This window comes from Thermobia domestica, chromosome 2 (assembly GCF_964235325.1).
Source record: "Thermobia domestica chromosome 2, izTheDome1.hap1.1, whole genome shotgun sequence".
Taxonomy (NCBI): domain Eukaryota; kingdom Metazoa; phylum Arthropoda; class Insecta; order Zygentoma; family Lepismatidae; genus Thermobia; species Thermobia domestica.
In genome coordinates, this window is record NC_137455.1 from 50,249,534 (window position 1) to 50,268,715 (window position 19,182).

General features: G+C 34.2%; 1 protein-coding gene across 1 annotated transcript in view; it reads left to right on the forward strand.

Moving 5' to 3' along the window:
* Window positions 1-13,477, forward strand: part of LOC145672006 (uncharacterized) — a 111,656-nt gene extending 98,179 nt beyond the window's left edge. Inside the window, exon 4 of the mRNA XM_081741200.1 lies at window positions 12,026-13,477. Within this exon, the coding sequence (XP_081597326.1) occupies window positions 12,026-12,833 (808 nt within the window). The 3' untranslated portion in view covers window positions 12,834-13,477. The remainder of the gene's footprint in view (window positions 1-12,025) is intronic.
* The last annotated feature ends 5,705 nt before the right edge of the window (window positions 13,478-19,182 follow it).

Sequence of the window (19,182 nt, forward strand, 5' to 3'; positions counted from 1 at the left end):
GTTGATATAGTATCTCAGGCATACAATTTATCTATGTTTCATCAGAAGAAGTGCAGTCAAACAGCAAGAAATTCGAGATTTGCTACTTGTAAAAGAATTATTAATTTCAGATCATATCACAGATTTGTACCCCAGACGAAAACACAAATCAGATGTTATGAATACCCACAATCAGATGAATTTATTGATTGCACTACTTCAGTTCTTCCAGAACATAGCATGTTGTCATTTGCACCTAATGATACTGTAGCCTGTATTTATGACAGAAATGGTGGATTGGGGAATTGAAGACATCAGTCAGGAAAATAACGATCTTTTGATCACTTTTTCCATCCCCATGGCCCAAGAATCTCTTTTAAACTATATACGAATGACAAAGTGTGGGTGCCAATCACTAAGGTTCACCGGAAACTCACATCTACAGAGTTCACAACTCCTACAGGTCTTACTTTCAATATCAGTGCCAAACTCTATACACAAATTAGTCAACTATTTACCTCACTGATGTCTTAACAGCAGCGCTATCGGCAGAAAAGAAACAACAGACAACTTTCGTTGTTTGTACAAGATATGATTCATAAATTGTGCACACTTTACCCATTTAACATTACTTTCGTGTTATTTTCACTTTTGTTACAAAGTTTATATTCCCTGGCGCTTCATGATATTAAGTCCCAGTGAAGAAAACCCTTATAACTCAGAAACTGCTCGAGTCTCAGTGATGAAATTTTACCCAACTGTTACTGCATAACTATTGTCTGTTTTGTGTAAATTCGGGATTTTTTTTACTTCTGTCCTTCCTGAGATATTTGATGGTGAAAATACACGATTTTCGAAAATTCTCAGAGCTTAAAAATTTCCAAAAATTCAAGTATTTCTCAGTTCTGAAACTTGTTTAGGACGTTGTCTATTATCTAGTCTCTATACTGTATAGACAAAGAATTGAAGGTGAGACTAATTTATTTCATTTCAAAATGTACATTCCAAAATTACAATTTCTAGGTTTCCAACCTCAATGTTCAGAGCTTCTTTTCTTGACGGTCTGAAGGACATCTCAATGCGCACAGAACATAGAATATTGTCAATTCCATTATCTTTCATATGGTTTTAGTTTGAACTCATTATCTTTAAAACGTAAATAGTTGCAGCGTTTAACGGAATACACTAAAAAGTTCAAAATGTACTCAGACGCCTATACAAAATGGCCACTACGGCAAAACCTGCGCGGTTAAAAAATAAATGAATACCCGTTTTCAACTTCCTAAATGCGGTACAAACTTAGGTAAAAACATTAATAAAAAACTAACTTTTGTCAGCAACCATCATTGGTCGATTTCATTTGGTTTGCCCCAGATATCAATCAATTAACCAATAAATAATCAAAATACAGAAACAAGGAGTATATTTGAAATTTGAATGTTTGTCAAAAATTTCATTCAAAATATTATATAGGAAAACCTATGTCTTATCGGAGTTTATTTGTATCTTACTTTATTTTCGCTACGAATTAATTTCCATTTAATAAATTTAAGAGGGATACAGAATCTACTATCAAAATATCAATTAAGTTGATAGTACAGAGAAACAACACAATGAAATAATGTCCTCGATAACCATTATAATGAATTAGGCCTCATTGAACTGTCTTCAATCCAGCACTAAATCATCAATTCCATTCTCACTAACGTATTTGTTCAAATTCTTTTACCTTTTTTTTTCTTTTCTTTCTTTCTTTACTTCATCATTCCTATTTAATTTCTCCCTGGTCAAGTAAGTTTGTGGTGGACAATATTGTGCCTGTGGATTTTCTCGAGCTATTCCCGTTTCCTCCCACGTTCTCATTCCACAAATTGTTTTATCATTATGTTCCTTACTCATCCATCTCCTTTAGTCTGAAGGGCATAATCATAACATTTTAAACTGAAGGATTTCACTTTGCTATTTAATCACTGGGTTTGATCTTTGTTTTTGATCTTCTTAAACAGGATTCTATAAGTTAAATATTTTTTGACTATTTGTTACATATTCAGCCATCTTGTATACTATCGTATTTGATTTTAATTTCACACTCAGATCGAGAACACTGCTAGCACTTAATTACTTAACATTTGCGCTAGATTATAGTGTAACATCTTGCAAAACAACTTTCTGGTGATGCTGAAACAAAGAAAATTGACTACAATAAATTTTAGTAAACATTTAGAAAGAAGAAGATGATTAACCAATTGGAACTATTGATGGCTGAAAGACACTCTAAAATGTAACAATGCAAAGAAGGTAAGTGACCGTCAGTTCTTAAAGCCAAACACTAGATTGTTGTCCTACTTCAACTAATGAACCATGAGTTTAATTAAAACAATACCGTAATTTACTCACGGTTATAAGCACTTACAGTTACTCGTGAAAATTCCACAGCAAAAACCAAATAGCAGTTGTGGTCGTGTTTCGAATTCACTATTTGAACAAATGTTAAGGCGGTCCAATTCATAATAAGTTTTGATGTACTTTCCTTTGATTTGCTTTAGGTATGAAATAAGTTGCAGTTTGTAAACCATAGACCATTGATATCAGGATATGCTTGCAGTTCTTTGAAAAGTTAAAATAAATAAATAAATAAATAATAAAAATAAACCTACGCTCAGGAATTCCGACTATCATTCTATTTACAGAATTCCCTAACTGCTGAATATTACTTGTACCTCCGAGCTTTCGATTCTTCTCGGGAGTCTTGATCATCGGTGCTGGAACAAACTGTCAAATTCAATGATTAAAGTCAAATGATGGCTATGTAAGTTGCAATATTGCAGAGTCGATTTGTGTGCTCTTTTGTTTCTTAGTGGAAGGTTGCCAGCAGTGCCGGGCTGGCCAAGTTGAGTATATATAAACTTAACACGTCAGTTGCAAAACATGATAAGTGACAAAATCATATTTTCTGTATTAAATAAATATGTACTTCAAAACAGATCGCAAAAAAGGTTACAATAATACTGAAATAATCAAACGCAATCCTGAAGTTATTTCAGTTACTTTGACAGTTTCAACGTACTTCTAAACTTGACGAGGCAATCAAATCAATTACTTTTTTTTTTGTCTACATTCTGGCATAAATCTTTTTACGTAAACATAAAACGTAAAGGAGACAAATGATTTTGACATATCAGTGTACGCATCAGACAACAGGCGAAAGTGAATAAGCGCAAGGGCCCGTTACTGACTAGAGGGGTCCTTTGCTAAGTATGAAGTTTTACTGGTTTTCTTTGACGATTTGTTTAACACGCAGCCAAAATCTAATATGCGTGGAGAAAGGGAAATACACCCGCATAACCATATACTTTAGAACCTAACCGAATAGAAGTAGAAATCGCTATAAAGAAATTAAAGAAACAAAAATCTCCTTTAGATGAAATTCCGGTTGAATTAATTTTAATTTTAGGCAAAAACTTGTGGAACAAGATACACGAACTCATTCTCCTTATTTACAACAAGGAAGAATTGCCACAAGAGTGGAAAGAATTGTTCCAATCACAAAAAAGGCGACAAAACTGACTGTAATAATTATCGAGACATTTCTCTTTTGTCAACATTCTATAAAATCCTTTCAAACATTCTATTAGCAAAATTGACCCACTACGCAAGTGAAATTATTTGAGATTATCAGTGCGGATTTCGACGAAATTGATCAACTATCGACCAAATATTTACTACTCAACAAATACTCGAAAAGAAATAGGAATACAATACCCCTGTACATTAACTATTTATTGATTTTAGAAAGGCTTACGACTCGATTAGGAGAGAAGCATTGTACAACATTCTTACAGAATTTTGAATTTCGAAGAAGTTAACTAGATTAATTAAGATATGTTTAAATGAATCCCAAAGTAAAGTACGGGTAGGAAAATTTTTGTCCAGGACCTTTCAAGTCGAGAATGGACTGAAACAATGATGTGTGTTGTCGTCATTATTATTCAACTTTGTCCTGGAATACACTATAAGGAAAATCAAATATAGCAACTATGGCCTAGAGTTGAATGGTATTCGCCAGTTTATGGCGTATGTTGATGATGTAAATTTAATAGGGGATGATAGGGAAACAATAGAAAGAAATGCAGAGGTCTTATTAAACGCTTGCAGGGACATGGGTTTAGAAGTAAATGCAGAGAAAACTAAATACATGGAAGTTGTTCTATATGGTTTCGAAACATGGTCGCTTACTGTGAGGGACGAACGTGGACTGAAAGTATTTGGGAACAATATCCTGAGACGAATATTCGAACCCAAGAGGAACGGGAATTAGAATTGTAGAAACTTCATAACGAGGAACTACATAATTTATACGATTTACCAAACATTGTTAGAGTCATCAAGTCTAGGAGGCTCAGGTGGGCAGGTCATGTGGCCAGGATGGAAGAAAGTAGGAATGCTTCCAAAGTCTTAACTGGGAGACCAATCTGAAAACAACTATTAGGAAGACCTAGGCGCAGATGAGGGGTCAATATTAAGATGGATCTCGCAGAAATAGGAATCCAGAGTAAAAACTAGATCCAGTTGGCTAAGGATAGAAGTCAGTGGAGAGCTTTTGTGAACGCGGCATTGAACCTTCAGGTTCCATAGGCCACAGAGAAAAGTTTTACTGGCTCACAGGTCCATCCTGATATGAGCAAGGAGGGCCCGAGAAAACTTCTTTCGGAAATATTAACTTAGGCTTCGCAACCTTTTTGGTAGGAAGACTCAAGAAAGCATTTGCAATCGCAAAAATTGGACCAATGCATAGAGGTCCTGCGCCTCGTGATCCCTGCGGGGCCCCCGTGGGCCTCGGACCCTTAGCAATTGCCAAGTAGCCAACGTGGCCACTCCGGCACTGGTTGTCAGCTTCTGTTGGCACTTTTGTTGTTACACTAATCCTGTGCGGATTTTGTAGTTACTTTTCCCTATTAATCACTAACCATTCCTTGTCTGAATCTAATTAAGTCTTCTCAAATAAATAAATAAATAAATATTTTTTTCAAATATGAGTCTTTGTACTTTATTTTCGATCCCCAATAACCTTGTGTCGAGTTTCTTTTAAATGTTTCGATAGATCTGACACCGGACTTTCCGCTTTGAATCCCTAATATGTCCGTTGACAGGGACCTTGAGATTTCTTATGATTGTATTTATATAACTTTAATTGCAACTGCATTTCATTTTTGGCTAGTGTGATTTTTGTCTGTCTCAAACTTAAAGGAACACTAACTTGGTATCATTAAACTAAGCTTCTAGAAATGAGCAAAAGTAGCAGTGGCTCATGCATTTTGCTAATTAAAATAAATAATAAGGAAGAAAATTAGAAAAGGACAGAAACTTAAAAATTTGTATTTCAGAATATTTGAACATGTAAAATGTGATTAATAATTATATGTGGAGAAAGATATATTTGATTACAATGCTCCAGTTCCAAAGTTGTGTACTACAACTAGAAGAATATTGTATTAACGTTATGGTACCTCAGAACACTTCAGCATTGAGGGTAAGCGCGTAAACTACATACTCAAGATATATTTCCTAACAAATGAACTGAATTAGGAGGACTCTTATAGCCGGCTAAGCGAACGAAACTTTGGTCTGTTTCTTCAAAGTCACTTTTGTCTTTGTGATCAGTAAAATGCTTGACTCGTTTGAAATAATTTTTGGAACATAGTATCCACCGTAAAGCAGGGAATTCGTGTTACTATTCGGTTGAAAATCTCTTGTCTCGAATTCTGTCGAGGAATTTCAAGCTTAAAATATACAAAACGATAATCATGCCTGTTGTTTTGTATGGCTGCGAAACATGGTCACTTACTCTGAGGGAAGAACATAAACTGAAAGTATTTGAGAACAAGATCCTGAGACGAATATTCGGATCCAAGAGGAACGGGAATGGGGAATGGCGGGAACTTCATAACGAGGAACTACATAATTTATACGGTTTACCAAACATTGTTAGGGTCGTCAAGTCTAAGAGGCTTAGGTGGGTGGGTCATGTAGCTAGAATGGAAGAAAGTAGAAACGCTTTCAAAGTCTTGACTGAAAGACCCATCGGAAAGCGACCATTAGGAAGACCTAGGCGCAGATGGGAGGACAATATTAAGATGGATCTCGCAGAGATAGGAATACAAAGTAGAAAGTGGATGCAGTTAGCTAAGGATAGAAGTCAGTGGAGAGCTTTTGTGAACGCGGCATTGAACCTCCGGGTTCCATAGGCCATAGAGTTAGTTAGTTAGTTAGTGTCCACCGTAAGCTGAGTTTTTTAAATCATATCAATTTGAATAAAATGCGTATTCTAGAAGGGTAGGCTGTTACAAAATTCACGCTAAAAGTAGAGTATCTTATGGATTTTTATCATTGCCCTTTTATTGAAATACGTATTTTAAACGAAAAGAGGATTTAAATATTTTGCGTAAACTTATTCTCACCATGGGAAGATCGGACATTTCAGCTAGTATATATATAAGAGTATCGGAAGTATAAGGGGTCGATATATTCCATTGCTATTTATATTACATAAAGTAAGGGAAGAACAATTGTATAACCTTCACAAAATCAAATTCTTAGTCATATCCACATGTGCAACTATAGTGCAGTAACACTATTTCTAAGTCATCATCATCATAGGTATTCTGCCTTTATTGGCAGGTCACTTGCCGCAGCTGAGAAGCTTCCATGCTCCACGGTCCTCCGCTAATTTCTTCGTCTTCGCGTATGATCTTTCTGTTTTTATATCATCCATTAATTGTAGTCTCCTTGGCCCCTCCCTCTCTTTCCCGCCACCATACCCTCTAGGACGTCCCTTATGATACAATCTCTTCTTAGGCAATGTCCCAACCAGTTTCTCTTCCTCTTCCTAATAATATCTAAAAGTGTTCTTTCTCACCCACCTCTTCTAACACTCTCTCATTCGTTTTCCGCTCGACCCAACTAATTCTTTCCATTCTTCTCCACACCCACATTTCGAAGGCTTCCAGTCGATTTTCATCACCTTTACGTAATGTTCACGTTTCCGCCCCATACAGTACAACACTCCACACGAAGCATTTTACGAGTCTTTTTCTCAACATTTCTTAATAGAGTAACACATTTCTTCCAAATAGCCCAGGATACATAATGTGCCTGCAAAATAGTTGCCAAGCAAACGTCTTGATGCTTTAAATACACTTATTCTCTTAACATTATTGTCTTAACACGTTATTTCGCTAGGAACAATGATATTTGTTTCATAACATTGAGAGATGCAGGGACTGAGAGAGTGAAGATAAGCGAATGACATACTATAAGAGCACCGAATGCGCATGTGTGGACTCTGTTCAAAGTCACATGTTAAGTGTCTGGGATATGTGACACTTCTCTCTTATGGAGGCATATCATCTTATATCATTTGATATTTCTACCTTATTACCATAATTACAGATTTGGGAGTTTTATTTAATGAGTTTCTTGGACATTACTCTTTCTCTGTAAAATAATGTATTTACTCAAAAATTTAAATTTGTATACCTGACCGGTCTCAATCTGCACCATTTTAGTTATTAAATCATTAGACAGTTTTACTTGCAATTTTCCTGATGTTGAGCTTCAAGTTGAGTGTATCTAAACTCAATATTAAGGGTGAGTTGAACGCACTCTTTTTAAAAGTATTGCGTTTCAGCTGTGTTAACTTGCTTTTTACACTAAGTTTTAGTTGAGCTAAGCTTGATTCAAAAGTGAGCATTTACAGCTTTGGACTTGACGTAATACTTTTGGCATACACGAGATCACATTTTGTCTCATGGTGCCATGGTATTTTGAAGAATATATATATATATCCCTTAGCTTCGGAACATGACTGTATATATGATCTAGATCTGTTTTCCCTTAACAGATAGTATCTTTTCTATCTGCAAAATGAAGAGCTGCGAAAGATTATAGGAGTATAGGAATTAGCATTCCACTTCAACGAAAGATATGTAAAAATTTTCGGTTCCCAAATTATGAACAGAAGTTGTATACTTAAAGTCTTTTAAGAAGCATCATCACAGTCAAGATTTCTCTACAGAGATTATAATGATTCTTGAAAACATTTTAGAGCTTATACATTTGTTAATATTTGTCTCTTTAGACAAATCATATGAAGCGTGGGCCTCTTATTCAACACGGAATCTGTAATAGAAATTTATGAACTTTTTTCCGTGTATATATTTCAAAGAACATATATACTTTTAAAATTTCACTTTATTTATTTTTCAACTTGTGGTATTACTGTTCTTACTCTGTCATGTCGTGTTTTTGCGGATGTTCACATCATGTCTAAAATATTAAAAATATATGTTAATCGGAATGTGTAAATTGAAGCATAATTAAGAGTGGTAAGCTTAGATTCTGATATCAATAATAGATAAACAGTGATGACGTTTTTAATGGTTGCACAGCTTCTACAAGAATAAGGTTCTTCCCAAATACCGAATACACAAAAAGGGAGGTTTCGGTTTTTAAATATCCCTTTCAGCAAGTTATTACAGAAATATAAGCATTTACTATATTAACATTACTATATTAAGATTTATTGTATTAAAATTCCCATTTCTCCTAAAAAGATATGAAATTGAGTTTTTGAATCCTCCCACCAGGGTGCGAATTACCGGGGGGGATGAGGGGGATTTTCCCCCTCAATCACATTTTGTTCCCCCCCAAAGAAGTCAGCTGAAGTATCCCCACCGGGGATGCTCGCTTTCCCCCTCAAACTATGCTTAGTATAACTCCAAATTTCACTGATTTTTGTTATTTCTTGTAAATTTAATCTTCTAGCTGTATTTCGAAATGATCGATGTAAACTGTTCAGTTTTGGTCATTTCTACTTACCACCTAATTACCCACTATTTTCAACGTTGTTTAGTAGAACTATATTATTATGACTATGGTTGTTACTTGCAACTGTACCTTCGTACCCTTCAGTTCGTCATCGTTTGTGAATTTGAATGTACTAATTGCGTATAAAAAAGCCACATATAGATTTATAAATGTTCTTAGCGGTTGGCCAAGAAGAAGTAAACAAATAGCTTCTTCTACCATACTTGGCGAAGTTGGGATATGTCATATTCATCCTCTATATTTGTATCGATTATCATCTTATTTTAATTTTTGTTATAACATGTTATTTCATTTTCCAGTGTACTCTTTGTTAGCACATGGTCTTCATTCCCTAGTAGGTTGTGTGTATGCAACTCAAAAGTTGCATTTAATTTGTGATAATTAGCATAGTAATCACTGCTTTTACAGTTTACGGAAATGAACTTTTGAAACTGTACTCAAAATCTGAGATATAGGTATTCTCTCGTAAGTATATGTTAACGTACACGCTGGGGGATACGCTCCTAGTGAGCAGACACGTTAATGAAGTTGATTTTTAGGTGAATAAGCGAATAATTCAAGATTTTTTTCAGCATTTGTTAATACGACAGGTTCTCCGTGTCATTGTCCGTGTCTGTATAAGCATTTCAACTGGAGCGGGTTTTTTAAAAGTTAACCCTTCATTTTTCCATCTTTTCGCTGTACAGTTTGCTGTCCACGCAATTATTGTTGTCTGAAAAACTTCAGTGTAATGTTTTACTTTATTTGAATAACGTAGCCCATAATGAATCAACTCATCTCCAACCTAACAGTAAAATAATTTTTAAGTGTTGACTTTCCGTGCCCATCACGGAATCGATATTTGGAGAAAAAAAGTCGTGATGAGCACAGCTTTAGCGGGAAGTAGAAGCACAAGCTCGAAATTTGAATTGAGAGATTTTAAATATTTGGCCTTCGATTTGACCTTGATGTGAGAAATCGGGACCAGCAACAATCCATTTCTTATTTGATACGCTAATATCTAGATTTTCTTTTTAAAAAAAATGTCCAGTTTAACTGATAATTTTAGTGGTTTTCACAAGACTGAAGTAGGTTTCTTTTCGCAACCTGTATGTATTAACGCAAAGTGGAAGCTTTCAATATGAGTGGAAAAATTAACATATGCTTGTGATCATGGCTATCGCTCGAGCCGAATTATTAACTAAATAAACCTTAGAGAGCTACGGGGACAAGAGTGAGTACAACATTAAAACACGTTCAGAAAGGTTTAGTGGGGTGTGTGTATGTCACACAATATATATGTGCATAGTTATTGTCGGTAGATTTATTAAATTAATAAATCTCTTATTTATTACACATGCCACACACACACACACACACACACACGCGCACACACACACACACACACACACACACACACATATATATATATATATATATATATATATATATATATATATATATATATATATATATATATATATAGATAGATAGATAGATAGATAGATAGATAGATATAGATATAGATATATGGGAGGTAAGGCATTTATTGTCTCATTTTGAAATTTGAACCTTCAGACTATGTCCTTTGGCTTAATTTTATCCCCCCCAATATAGGTTATCTAATTCGCACACTGCCTCCCACGATAAACTTCTGTGTATGCCAGTGGTTTAAGGTACTTGAATTTTGATAATTATTAGTTGTTCCCTTAGGTATTATTATATCATAACGTTCTTTATTGTAGTATTCTATTTAAACTAATTGGTTGTTGAAATATGTAAAATTTAATTTGGCACTTTATTTGATGCATATTGGAGTAATTCTTAATGCATTTAAATCTACCATTCAGTTATAATGGCAAGATATATATATATATATATTTCTTGTATTATTTAATATTGTAAAGTTAGTTTGAACAACTTGGAACAACTATTGCGTGTGAAAAGTGTCACTATACGGAGGACAATAGTATATTATTCAAACTAAACGTGAATATAACTATAGAAATGTACAGAATAATTTAATATCATAGCTATCTCGGAATTAAACCCAGATCATCTACTTGCTAGTTGTATTGTTGAAATCTCTGTAGTGTATCCAGATTTTTCCCTTTGCAACTGATGTCCTTTAAAATCTTACATTACCTTTTTATTTGTTTTCTTCTTTCAGAACAATACTGTCCAATTTTTCTCCGGTAAATTCTACCTTTAAAAATATTTTTTTATGCGTCGGGGAAAGGGAAATTTTCAGGCTATCGTAAAATTTTGGAATGTGTCGGCGGAAGATTGGATGCCATATCTGCAGAGTTGGTTATTAAAGAGTCAATTAAAGGGAGGCTTATGATAATTTGAAATGAATGATAAGAGAATTGAGGTTATGATTAGGAAGTGAGCTGTAATGTCAGTAATCCCATAAACAAAATTTCCATGATATGCACATACAGCCTAAAACCGAATCAACTGATCTTCACACTCAAGACATGAGTATATTTTTACCACTTGGTCATCTTCATCAAGACCACGTAACTCTTAAGTATATGGCAGTGGCGGTAACGCTAGACAACGCGTCTCTGCTTATTAAACCTGGCAAATGAATCATGATTTATTTTCGTAGAGTGTTGTTGTTGAGCATACAGCAGATGAATAAAGGTGCTTCTTGTTAAATACTTGTAGAACTTTCAATAGACGAATCTGATGCGCTTTTCAAGGAATCATTTATGATCTTGGAGCAAACAAAATCACAGGGCTTTTTGTGAAATCATTGTTGCAGTTGAATGAGGATCTCTTTAAAAGAACAATCTTTACGCAAGAATAAACGGCGTCTTTTCGAAATTGTTTTTGAACATCCAGTAGATTTATCAGTTCCCTTTGCTGGAAATTATCATTAAACTTCAAGGGATGAAGCAAAGAAACCATCTCAAAACATTTTTTCTGTATTCCTTGCACTTTGATGTAATTATTGTATGTATCTAATATATGATATATATTTTACTTTGAGGACATATCTCAAATTCAAAGTGTTGCTTCAAAGCAGTTCATCCTTACTCAACGTTGTTTACTTCGTTATATATCAAAGCTCACTTTGATTTATTGGTTATAGCCTTTAGTAAATATTGTAAATATTGTAAATATTGTTTTAGTGAATATTGTTTCTTTCTTTCATATTTATTTTCTCTTTCAGATTTATAAAGCAAACCGAGATAGTGGATGCCTCCAATTTTTGTGGTGTATGTGGAGAGAAGTTTGTGAGTGGTAGGTGTAATCGCTGGAAACATATGTGGAAGGAACATAGAATTGGCCCATATAAATGTGAAAAATGCCCTAAAAGCTTCAGGAGACATGATAGCGTGCAGAAATACTTATTAACACATTTAATTTCGCGTAGTAAAGACTTCATATGCGAAATTTGTGACAAACGATTTTTTACCAAAATAATTTTAAATAGACATATTGAATCTGTTCATAAGAAAGAAGAAAATACTGTGAGTTGTGAAATATGCAACAGGAAGTTTGCAAAGAGTTATTTCAAAAAACATCTTACAACACATGAAATTGGTAAAAGATACGCTTGTCCTATATGTAACAAAAAATTCAAATCGTCTTTTCACTTGAAAGATCATGAAAAAATTCATAACGAAACTGTATGTCCGTGCAAAATATGTGGAAAAGTGATCAAGAAACATCGATTTTCAAAGCATATGAGAAACCACATGGAATCAACTCAGTGTGAAGTTTGCGGTGTAACACTCTCAGACACAGTTACGCTTAAACTTCACATGGGAACCCACACAGGTGAGCAACCGTTCGTATGTGAGATCTGCGGTCGAAAATTTGCACGTTTCAACAACCTTTCTACACACTTGAAACTTCACGCAGGAATACGTGAACTTGTGTGCGATTTATGTGGCAAACGTTTTGCACAGAAGTGGAATTTGCGGCAACACATGCCGTCATGTTACAAGAATTTCTCAGCAGCACCGAATTCTTGATAAAACTATTGTGTTTGGTCTGGACGTTTTCGTAATTGTTGTTGTCACTGTTGGGAACTTAATGAGATGAACATTAAAAGATTATTTTTCGTCTTGTACATAAGATTTATTACTGAAAATTCTACCATATCTGATTGTTAAAAGAAGTGAACTAGTTCGAATGAATGTTGGTATATCCTTTTCGTTGTCATGATTTCAAAGCAGTAACTTAATTAACAGAATATCCTACATATATATATATATATATATATATATATATATTGTAACATTTGAGAGTTTGGTATTGGTACTGAAGTGTGTTCTGATCTAGGAAAAGCAATTATTATTATTTTGTTAGTGCTGAGAAATAAGAAACCGTTTAATAGTTTAATATGGATTTATGCTCCTCAAAACTATTTTTTTGAACAATGATGTTTTCTTTCTTCTTATATTAATTATATTCGTTTTTTCATTTAAGAGTAATAATTATGCTTGAAAAGAAGGGCGCTCGTTTCAACGGGGACTATTTTCAAAGGAAATGAATATCTATATTTTAGTGGAGGATCCATATTAAAGCAAAAAAAGCTTTCTTTCTGTTTGGATGAAAATTGAATTGATTATTAGAACCTCTATGTAACACATTTTGTGCATATTTTTGTTTCTTTTGAATATAAAATGTAAAGTATATTTTTTAATAAAATAAAATAATATTTTATCTTCTGTAATTTTGTAATTTTTATTTGGGAATCCCAGAAACACTAAATACTACAATTGTTTCTCAGTACCTGATCAACATTATCACTTTGCGAGTATGGTGCTGACCTACTGAAGCTAAATAATTGTGCATATCCCCTGATAATCTTTTTTTTTCTAGTTGTGATTAAAAGTACACTGTTTTACATAAAGAAAACGTTACTGTAACGTTCAAGTGAATTTTCAAGTAAATACGTGTCTTACACAATTTGACACATTCAGACTAACAGTATTATACCTTTTATGTTCATAACTTAATTGCAAGTGTAAGGAGAAAACATGAATTCTATTCACGCATCTTGTCTGTGCTGTTTGTAGAGCGAAAATCCGCGATACAACGGCCATATAGTGCAGTGATAAATAAATGGATGTCTGCGAATATGTTTCATCCAAACCGAGAATTTGTTTTTAAAGTATGATCTGTTCTTTTTGTTAGCTTTATACGTGATATGACTTTAGTTGGGTATTATAATGTATCTAAATGACTTAGCCTTTAACCGTGATTTTTTCTTTTTTGAAACCTTTTGGTTGCCAAGTTCATTCTACAAGCTAAGACCGCTCATACCTGGGCGACTTTTGGAAAAAAATGCAGATTTGACAGTTACTTTCAACCGTTTATCAGGCTCTAGTTGGCAAACATCAATGAAATAAAATAAGGATACACAGAGTAGAACAAGGATTTAGAAAATGTTTGATTTACACACACATACACACAAACACACACCATACAAATCATCACCTCAGAGGAAAGGGGGAAAAGAAATATGGAAAATGGCCCCTAAAATGTGGTTCTTATTTCGTTTTGGCCCGCAGTATGTTATGAATAGATCATCACTAATGCAGAGTACTGTATAATGTGGAATGGGAATAATGTACTGTATAAGAAAGAAACGGGCACATGTAAATCGAAATCGACGAAATTGTGTACAGGGTAGGTAATGCTCTGCCCATTAAAGGAAATGCGTTGAAACGGAAACTATTTAAGTGCGTTGAAACGGAACTGGCTTCACTGAAACAATGTTAAATAAATGACCAATGCATTACTCTTTAAAAACCAAGAATGAGAAAGGATAAAACTAAATAGAATAAAATTAAATCAAAATATACATATGGCGAAAGAAAGAAAGAATTTCATTTTCAGGAAAAGTTGAGAAACTACAAAATGCTTATATTTTTACACCGTTCTTCCTGCTCTCTGAGGACAAATATTTATAAATAATTGTGAAAGGCATTTTATATCACACTGCGTGTCAGAATAAAATGAATATCATACTCGGGATCCATTTTTCTGTTTCTTATCCCCTGAGGCGAAGTTCATTAAGTGTGCGCAAGTCATATATCTTTGTTCTATTCTGGGCATCCTTCATCTTGTTACAAGTGCTTAAGTAAGTAGAGCTTGAGGGCTATGAATATTTGAAAGAACTATGCGAAATCTGCTTTCTTTCTTTATTTTTTTAGAACCAGTGTGGTATTAACCATGCATAATGGGCTTGGTAATCAAAGGGTTAATTTTTTTTTCAAAGTTAAAAGTGAAATTGAATTCAGACATACTATGACGTTCGAGTATACTTTTCCTGTTGCATCCAACAAATCACTTACTTTTTAATTTTTATTTGTAGACCGGATAAAATATATTCGCAGGCAGAATCTAGCCCGCGATTCGCAATTTGACTACCACTAACTTAGATGATTACTTACATTATTAATCCATGAATATTTAAATGACGAATACTTGTCCTGAGGGAACTTGGAGATGAGTGTTAAAAATGTAAATAAATCTACTTGATGTTCTTTAATTATAAATTTTTTCCCTTTTTATCTTCGTTCTATGTAACGTTGGAGAAGATGAAATGTTCTTCTCGCTAAAGTCAGCTCATATATTTTATCTGTATATAGCTCATTCAGGCTTTGTAAATAACTGTAGTAAAAAGTCAAAATATGATCAAGATGAAAACAAGACATTAATATCTTTCTGTTACAGTTAATGTATTATTGACGAAATTGTAACACAAGGTTATCAATTTGGGGGGGGGGGGGAGAATTCCTTTATTTGTCTTTGTAAATTACTTTCTGTATTTTGTAAAAAGAAAAAAATATTCTAGAATATTATGTGGAAAAATTTTCTAATGTTTAGGGAGACCTGGAACTCTTTGCTTTTTAAATCCCCTCAAATATTTCTTTCCCTTGTTGAAACATGCATTTTCTATTATCTATACACAAACGCCTAAAGAGCAATTTATTTAATAATCACAACTACTTTGCTGTGGCTCGATGCAACAACTTTTCAAACTCGTTTAATAATATTTGTCTATAGTACGTTGTTCTGTATTGAATACGAAAACATTCCACTTTAATTAAATAAAAATCAAATATGGAAGGGAAAGAAGTACAGAGAAAAGTCAAAATTAAAGACTAGAAATAGTTGTGAAGCGTCCAAATGGGTGCCATGTTGAAATTCATGGTGATTTAGTTTGTAATATGGTGAATCACATGGGCTCTGTTCTTTAAATTTTCTCTTTTGTATACTGCTCCTTCGTCCCTTTACTATCTGATGACATATTCAGCGAAAGTGCTTCTTGTGTATTTTTAGCCAAACAATGTTCTTGTGCCCACTGTAAATTGTAGGCCTGCTTGTTAGTTCCTACCTTGTTCCGTAAAGTCGCCATTGTAAAAATGCATTTTGGCGGCGTTCGCAGTAACGGAATGTGGTATTACGGCACTACGTGAGTCAAACTTGAAGTGTTTTGCTACAAATTGACACCTATATCGATTTCCGTGAGTTATTTCAATACATTTTTATAAGCTTTTAAAGTTATAAAGTCCTTTTTGACTCACCTTGTATATATATATATATATATATATATATATATATATATATATATATATATATATATATCAGGGCCTAAAATTGAGTGGAGTACTCCACACTTTGTGGAACTGTAGAAAAGGAGTGTGGAACTATAATTCTTAAAGTGTGGAGTGGTATTAATGTGAGTACCTTACTTTTCTCGGATTATGCATTTAAACGCGTTTAGTGTGTCAAATTAAGTCAATACTGATTCAATACATTCATTATGCAATGGGGGGTTACTCAATTCCATATAACTGCCAATATATGACATTGAGCCAGAGTTAATACGTATAGGTGTCTTCTAGATGGCAGGGAAAACCATTGCCAATTTTGAGGTGAAGGAACTTTTAAACTATATTTAGTTTTCAAACGTTTTCGGTTGCATTCATATAGTTTTAAAATATGCAACTAACTGCACGTTTATCTGCTGTTTCAATAGGTCATTACACTTTCTCGATATAATGAAATGTGTTGTTTTGTAGATAAAAATTACACGATCCTTACAACCCGTTGTAGAAATATGTACTACCAGAGATAACATACATCAATAACCGCCAAAACTTTAGCCGAAGCACAGCGTTACGAAAATCAGTAGAATGAGTAATGTTTCCCAGAGTGACTTCGATAGTTACTGATAGTGAAAACATGAATACAGGAGAACACAAAGGAATGTGGAAATCGTTAACTGATGAAAGAGTGCTTCAGGTGAAACGTGCCTCTGATGAAACTTTGATGTGCTGCCCATCTCATTAATTTAGCATGGAAAGATGTCACCAAGAATGTCCAAGAAGTTTCATCTCTCATACAAGCAGCATCTGAACTGTGTGCTTTCCATCATTCTTCAGGGCAGCGAACGAAAGGTTTAACGATGGTAGCTTCAGAAAATAATTTAGAAGTTTTGCACTACCCAGAATATTTTGACGTCAGGTGGACAAAATTTTCATTCAGTATGCTCACTACTCTCCTAAAAAGTTGGTATCTAAGCTGCCTTTACTTGTAAACGGAAAGCCATGTACGTAATGAAGCTAATGGTCATCTGCGTAAATGGATAGAAGTAGATCGCCTTCATCTTCTGTGTCTTGTGACAGATGCTCTATATGTTTTCAAGAACTGCCAGCAGAAGTTTGAGAGTGATGAAATGTTTCTTTTGGACATAATTGGACACAATTGGAGAGTATGAAATAGAAACCTCTGTTAGGCGGGTGGGGAAAAAACGTTTTTAAACGAACGTGTGCAAGAGAACGTCAACTGAGAAATACAGTACTCATTACATGGCATTCAACTTCATCGTAACACACGTCGCAATAAATCCCATAACAAATATGTCAGTGAGAAAAGAGATTTTACTGTAGTACGCTACGAAGTCCTGGATTCCATAATTAACTTTGTTAGTCAGCGTTTGCTGTATGAAGACAGTATTGTTGCTTTGGAGCCTTTGCGTGTTTTGCAAGAGTATGCAACTGATGATGCCCTAAGCGAATGCCACAAAGTTATTTCTCTTGATACAGATCTTCTGCAGTTCGCAATGCAATATAGAGAGGCATCATCGTGCAGTATGTTGAAAGGCCTGGACGCTAAAAGCCTTCTCATGAAAATCTGTGGAAATCAGTCATTTCATGCTCTGTCAATAAGTCTAGCTCGAGTTGTTGCTTCGAAACCATCTTCTTTCGATGTTGAAAGACTTATAAGTGACTACAACATATTGAAAACAGATAACAGACTGTCTTTAGATCCCACTACTGTGAAAAATTACCTTCACGTTAATATAAATATGGGTGCGTTGGAAGATTTTAGCTCAACCCCTGCTGTTATGAAATGACTGGCCAGAAAGAAAAGGCGTTTTGAAGTTGGTAGGAAGTCAAAGGAACAGCCCTGGTATGACGGTGTATTTGCCTTGGCAGAAAACAGACTGAGACAGCGTGATGATCACGGAAAAATGACAGTGAAATTCTTATGTAAGAAAAAGTGACTTTTTTTCTTCCAGTGTGACTATTTTTCTTACCGGTTTTTTTCCTGTATTTTATGGTTTAATACAACACAATTAAATATGTATCCTAATGTGCCTCTAATTTTGTTTGCTCTGGATGCCAAAAATTTCCTAAATAATAATAATAATAATAATAATAATAATAATAATAATAATAATAATAATAATAATAATAATAATAATAATAATATTTTTTTGGTCGCAGGTAAACATGATGTACTGGACAGAACACTGATTATATGTCTAAACAAATGCTGACTAAACTAGTTTTTCTATACTATATAAAATTTTTACCAGTGTGGAGCTGTGATTTCGTTGAATTTTAGGCCCTGATATATATCCATCTACTAGTCTTCACCTCCTTAGGTTAACTCAGTTTTAAATGATTAAGTCATCTTCCCTCGGCATCTGGAATAAAAACGAACTTAGTTACATGAGGCTGTTTATGCTCCAAGAAGTGGGGAGTCTTATTCGCCAATTCCTATACCTCTTTTAAACTTCCATTATTGAATTTAACATCAATTCGCTAGAACTAGCACATGAACCATGTTTTGCGTGTAATACACAAATATCATAGTTCATGGTTCTTAGTAATTTTTCTTTCTTTTGAAGCTGTCACAAAAATTTAAATATCCCCTTCATTTTTACGTAGTTTCCAGGGAATATATGGGACCAGATCCAATAAATTTCTTTATTGCCAATAACTCCGTTGTTTCCCAAAATTTCCAGAAGGTTCATTATATAAAGAATCAACTTATTTTCTTTTTGAAGGGGGCACT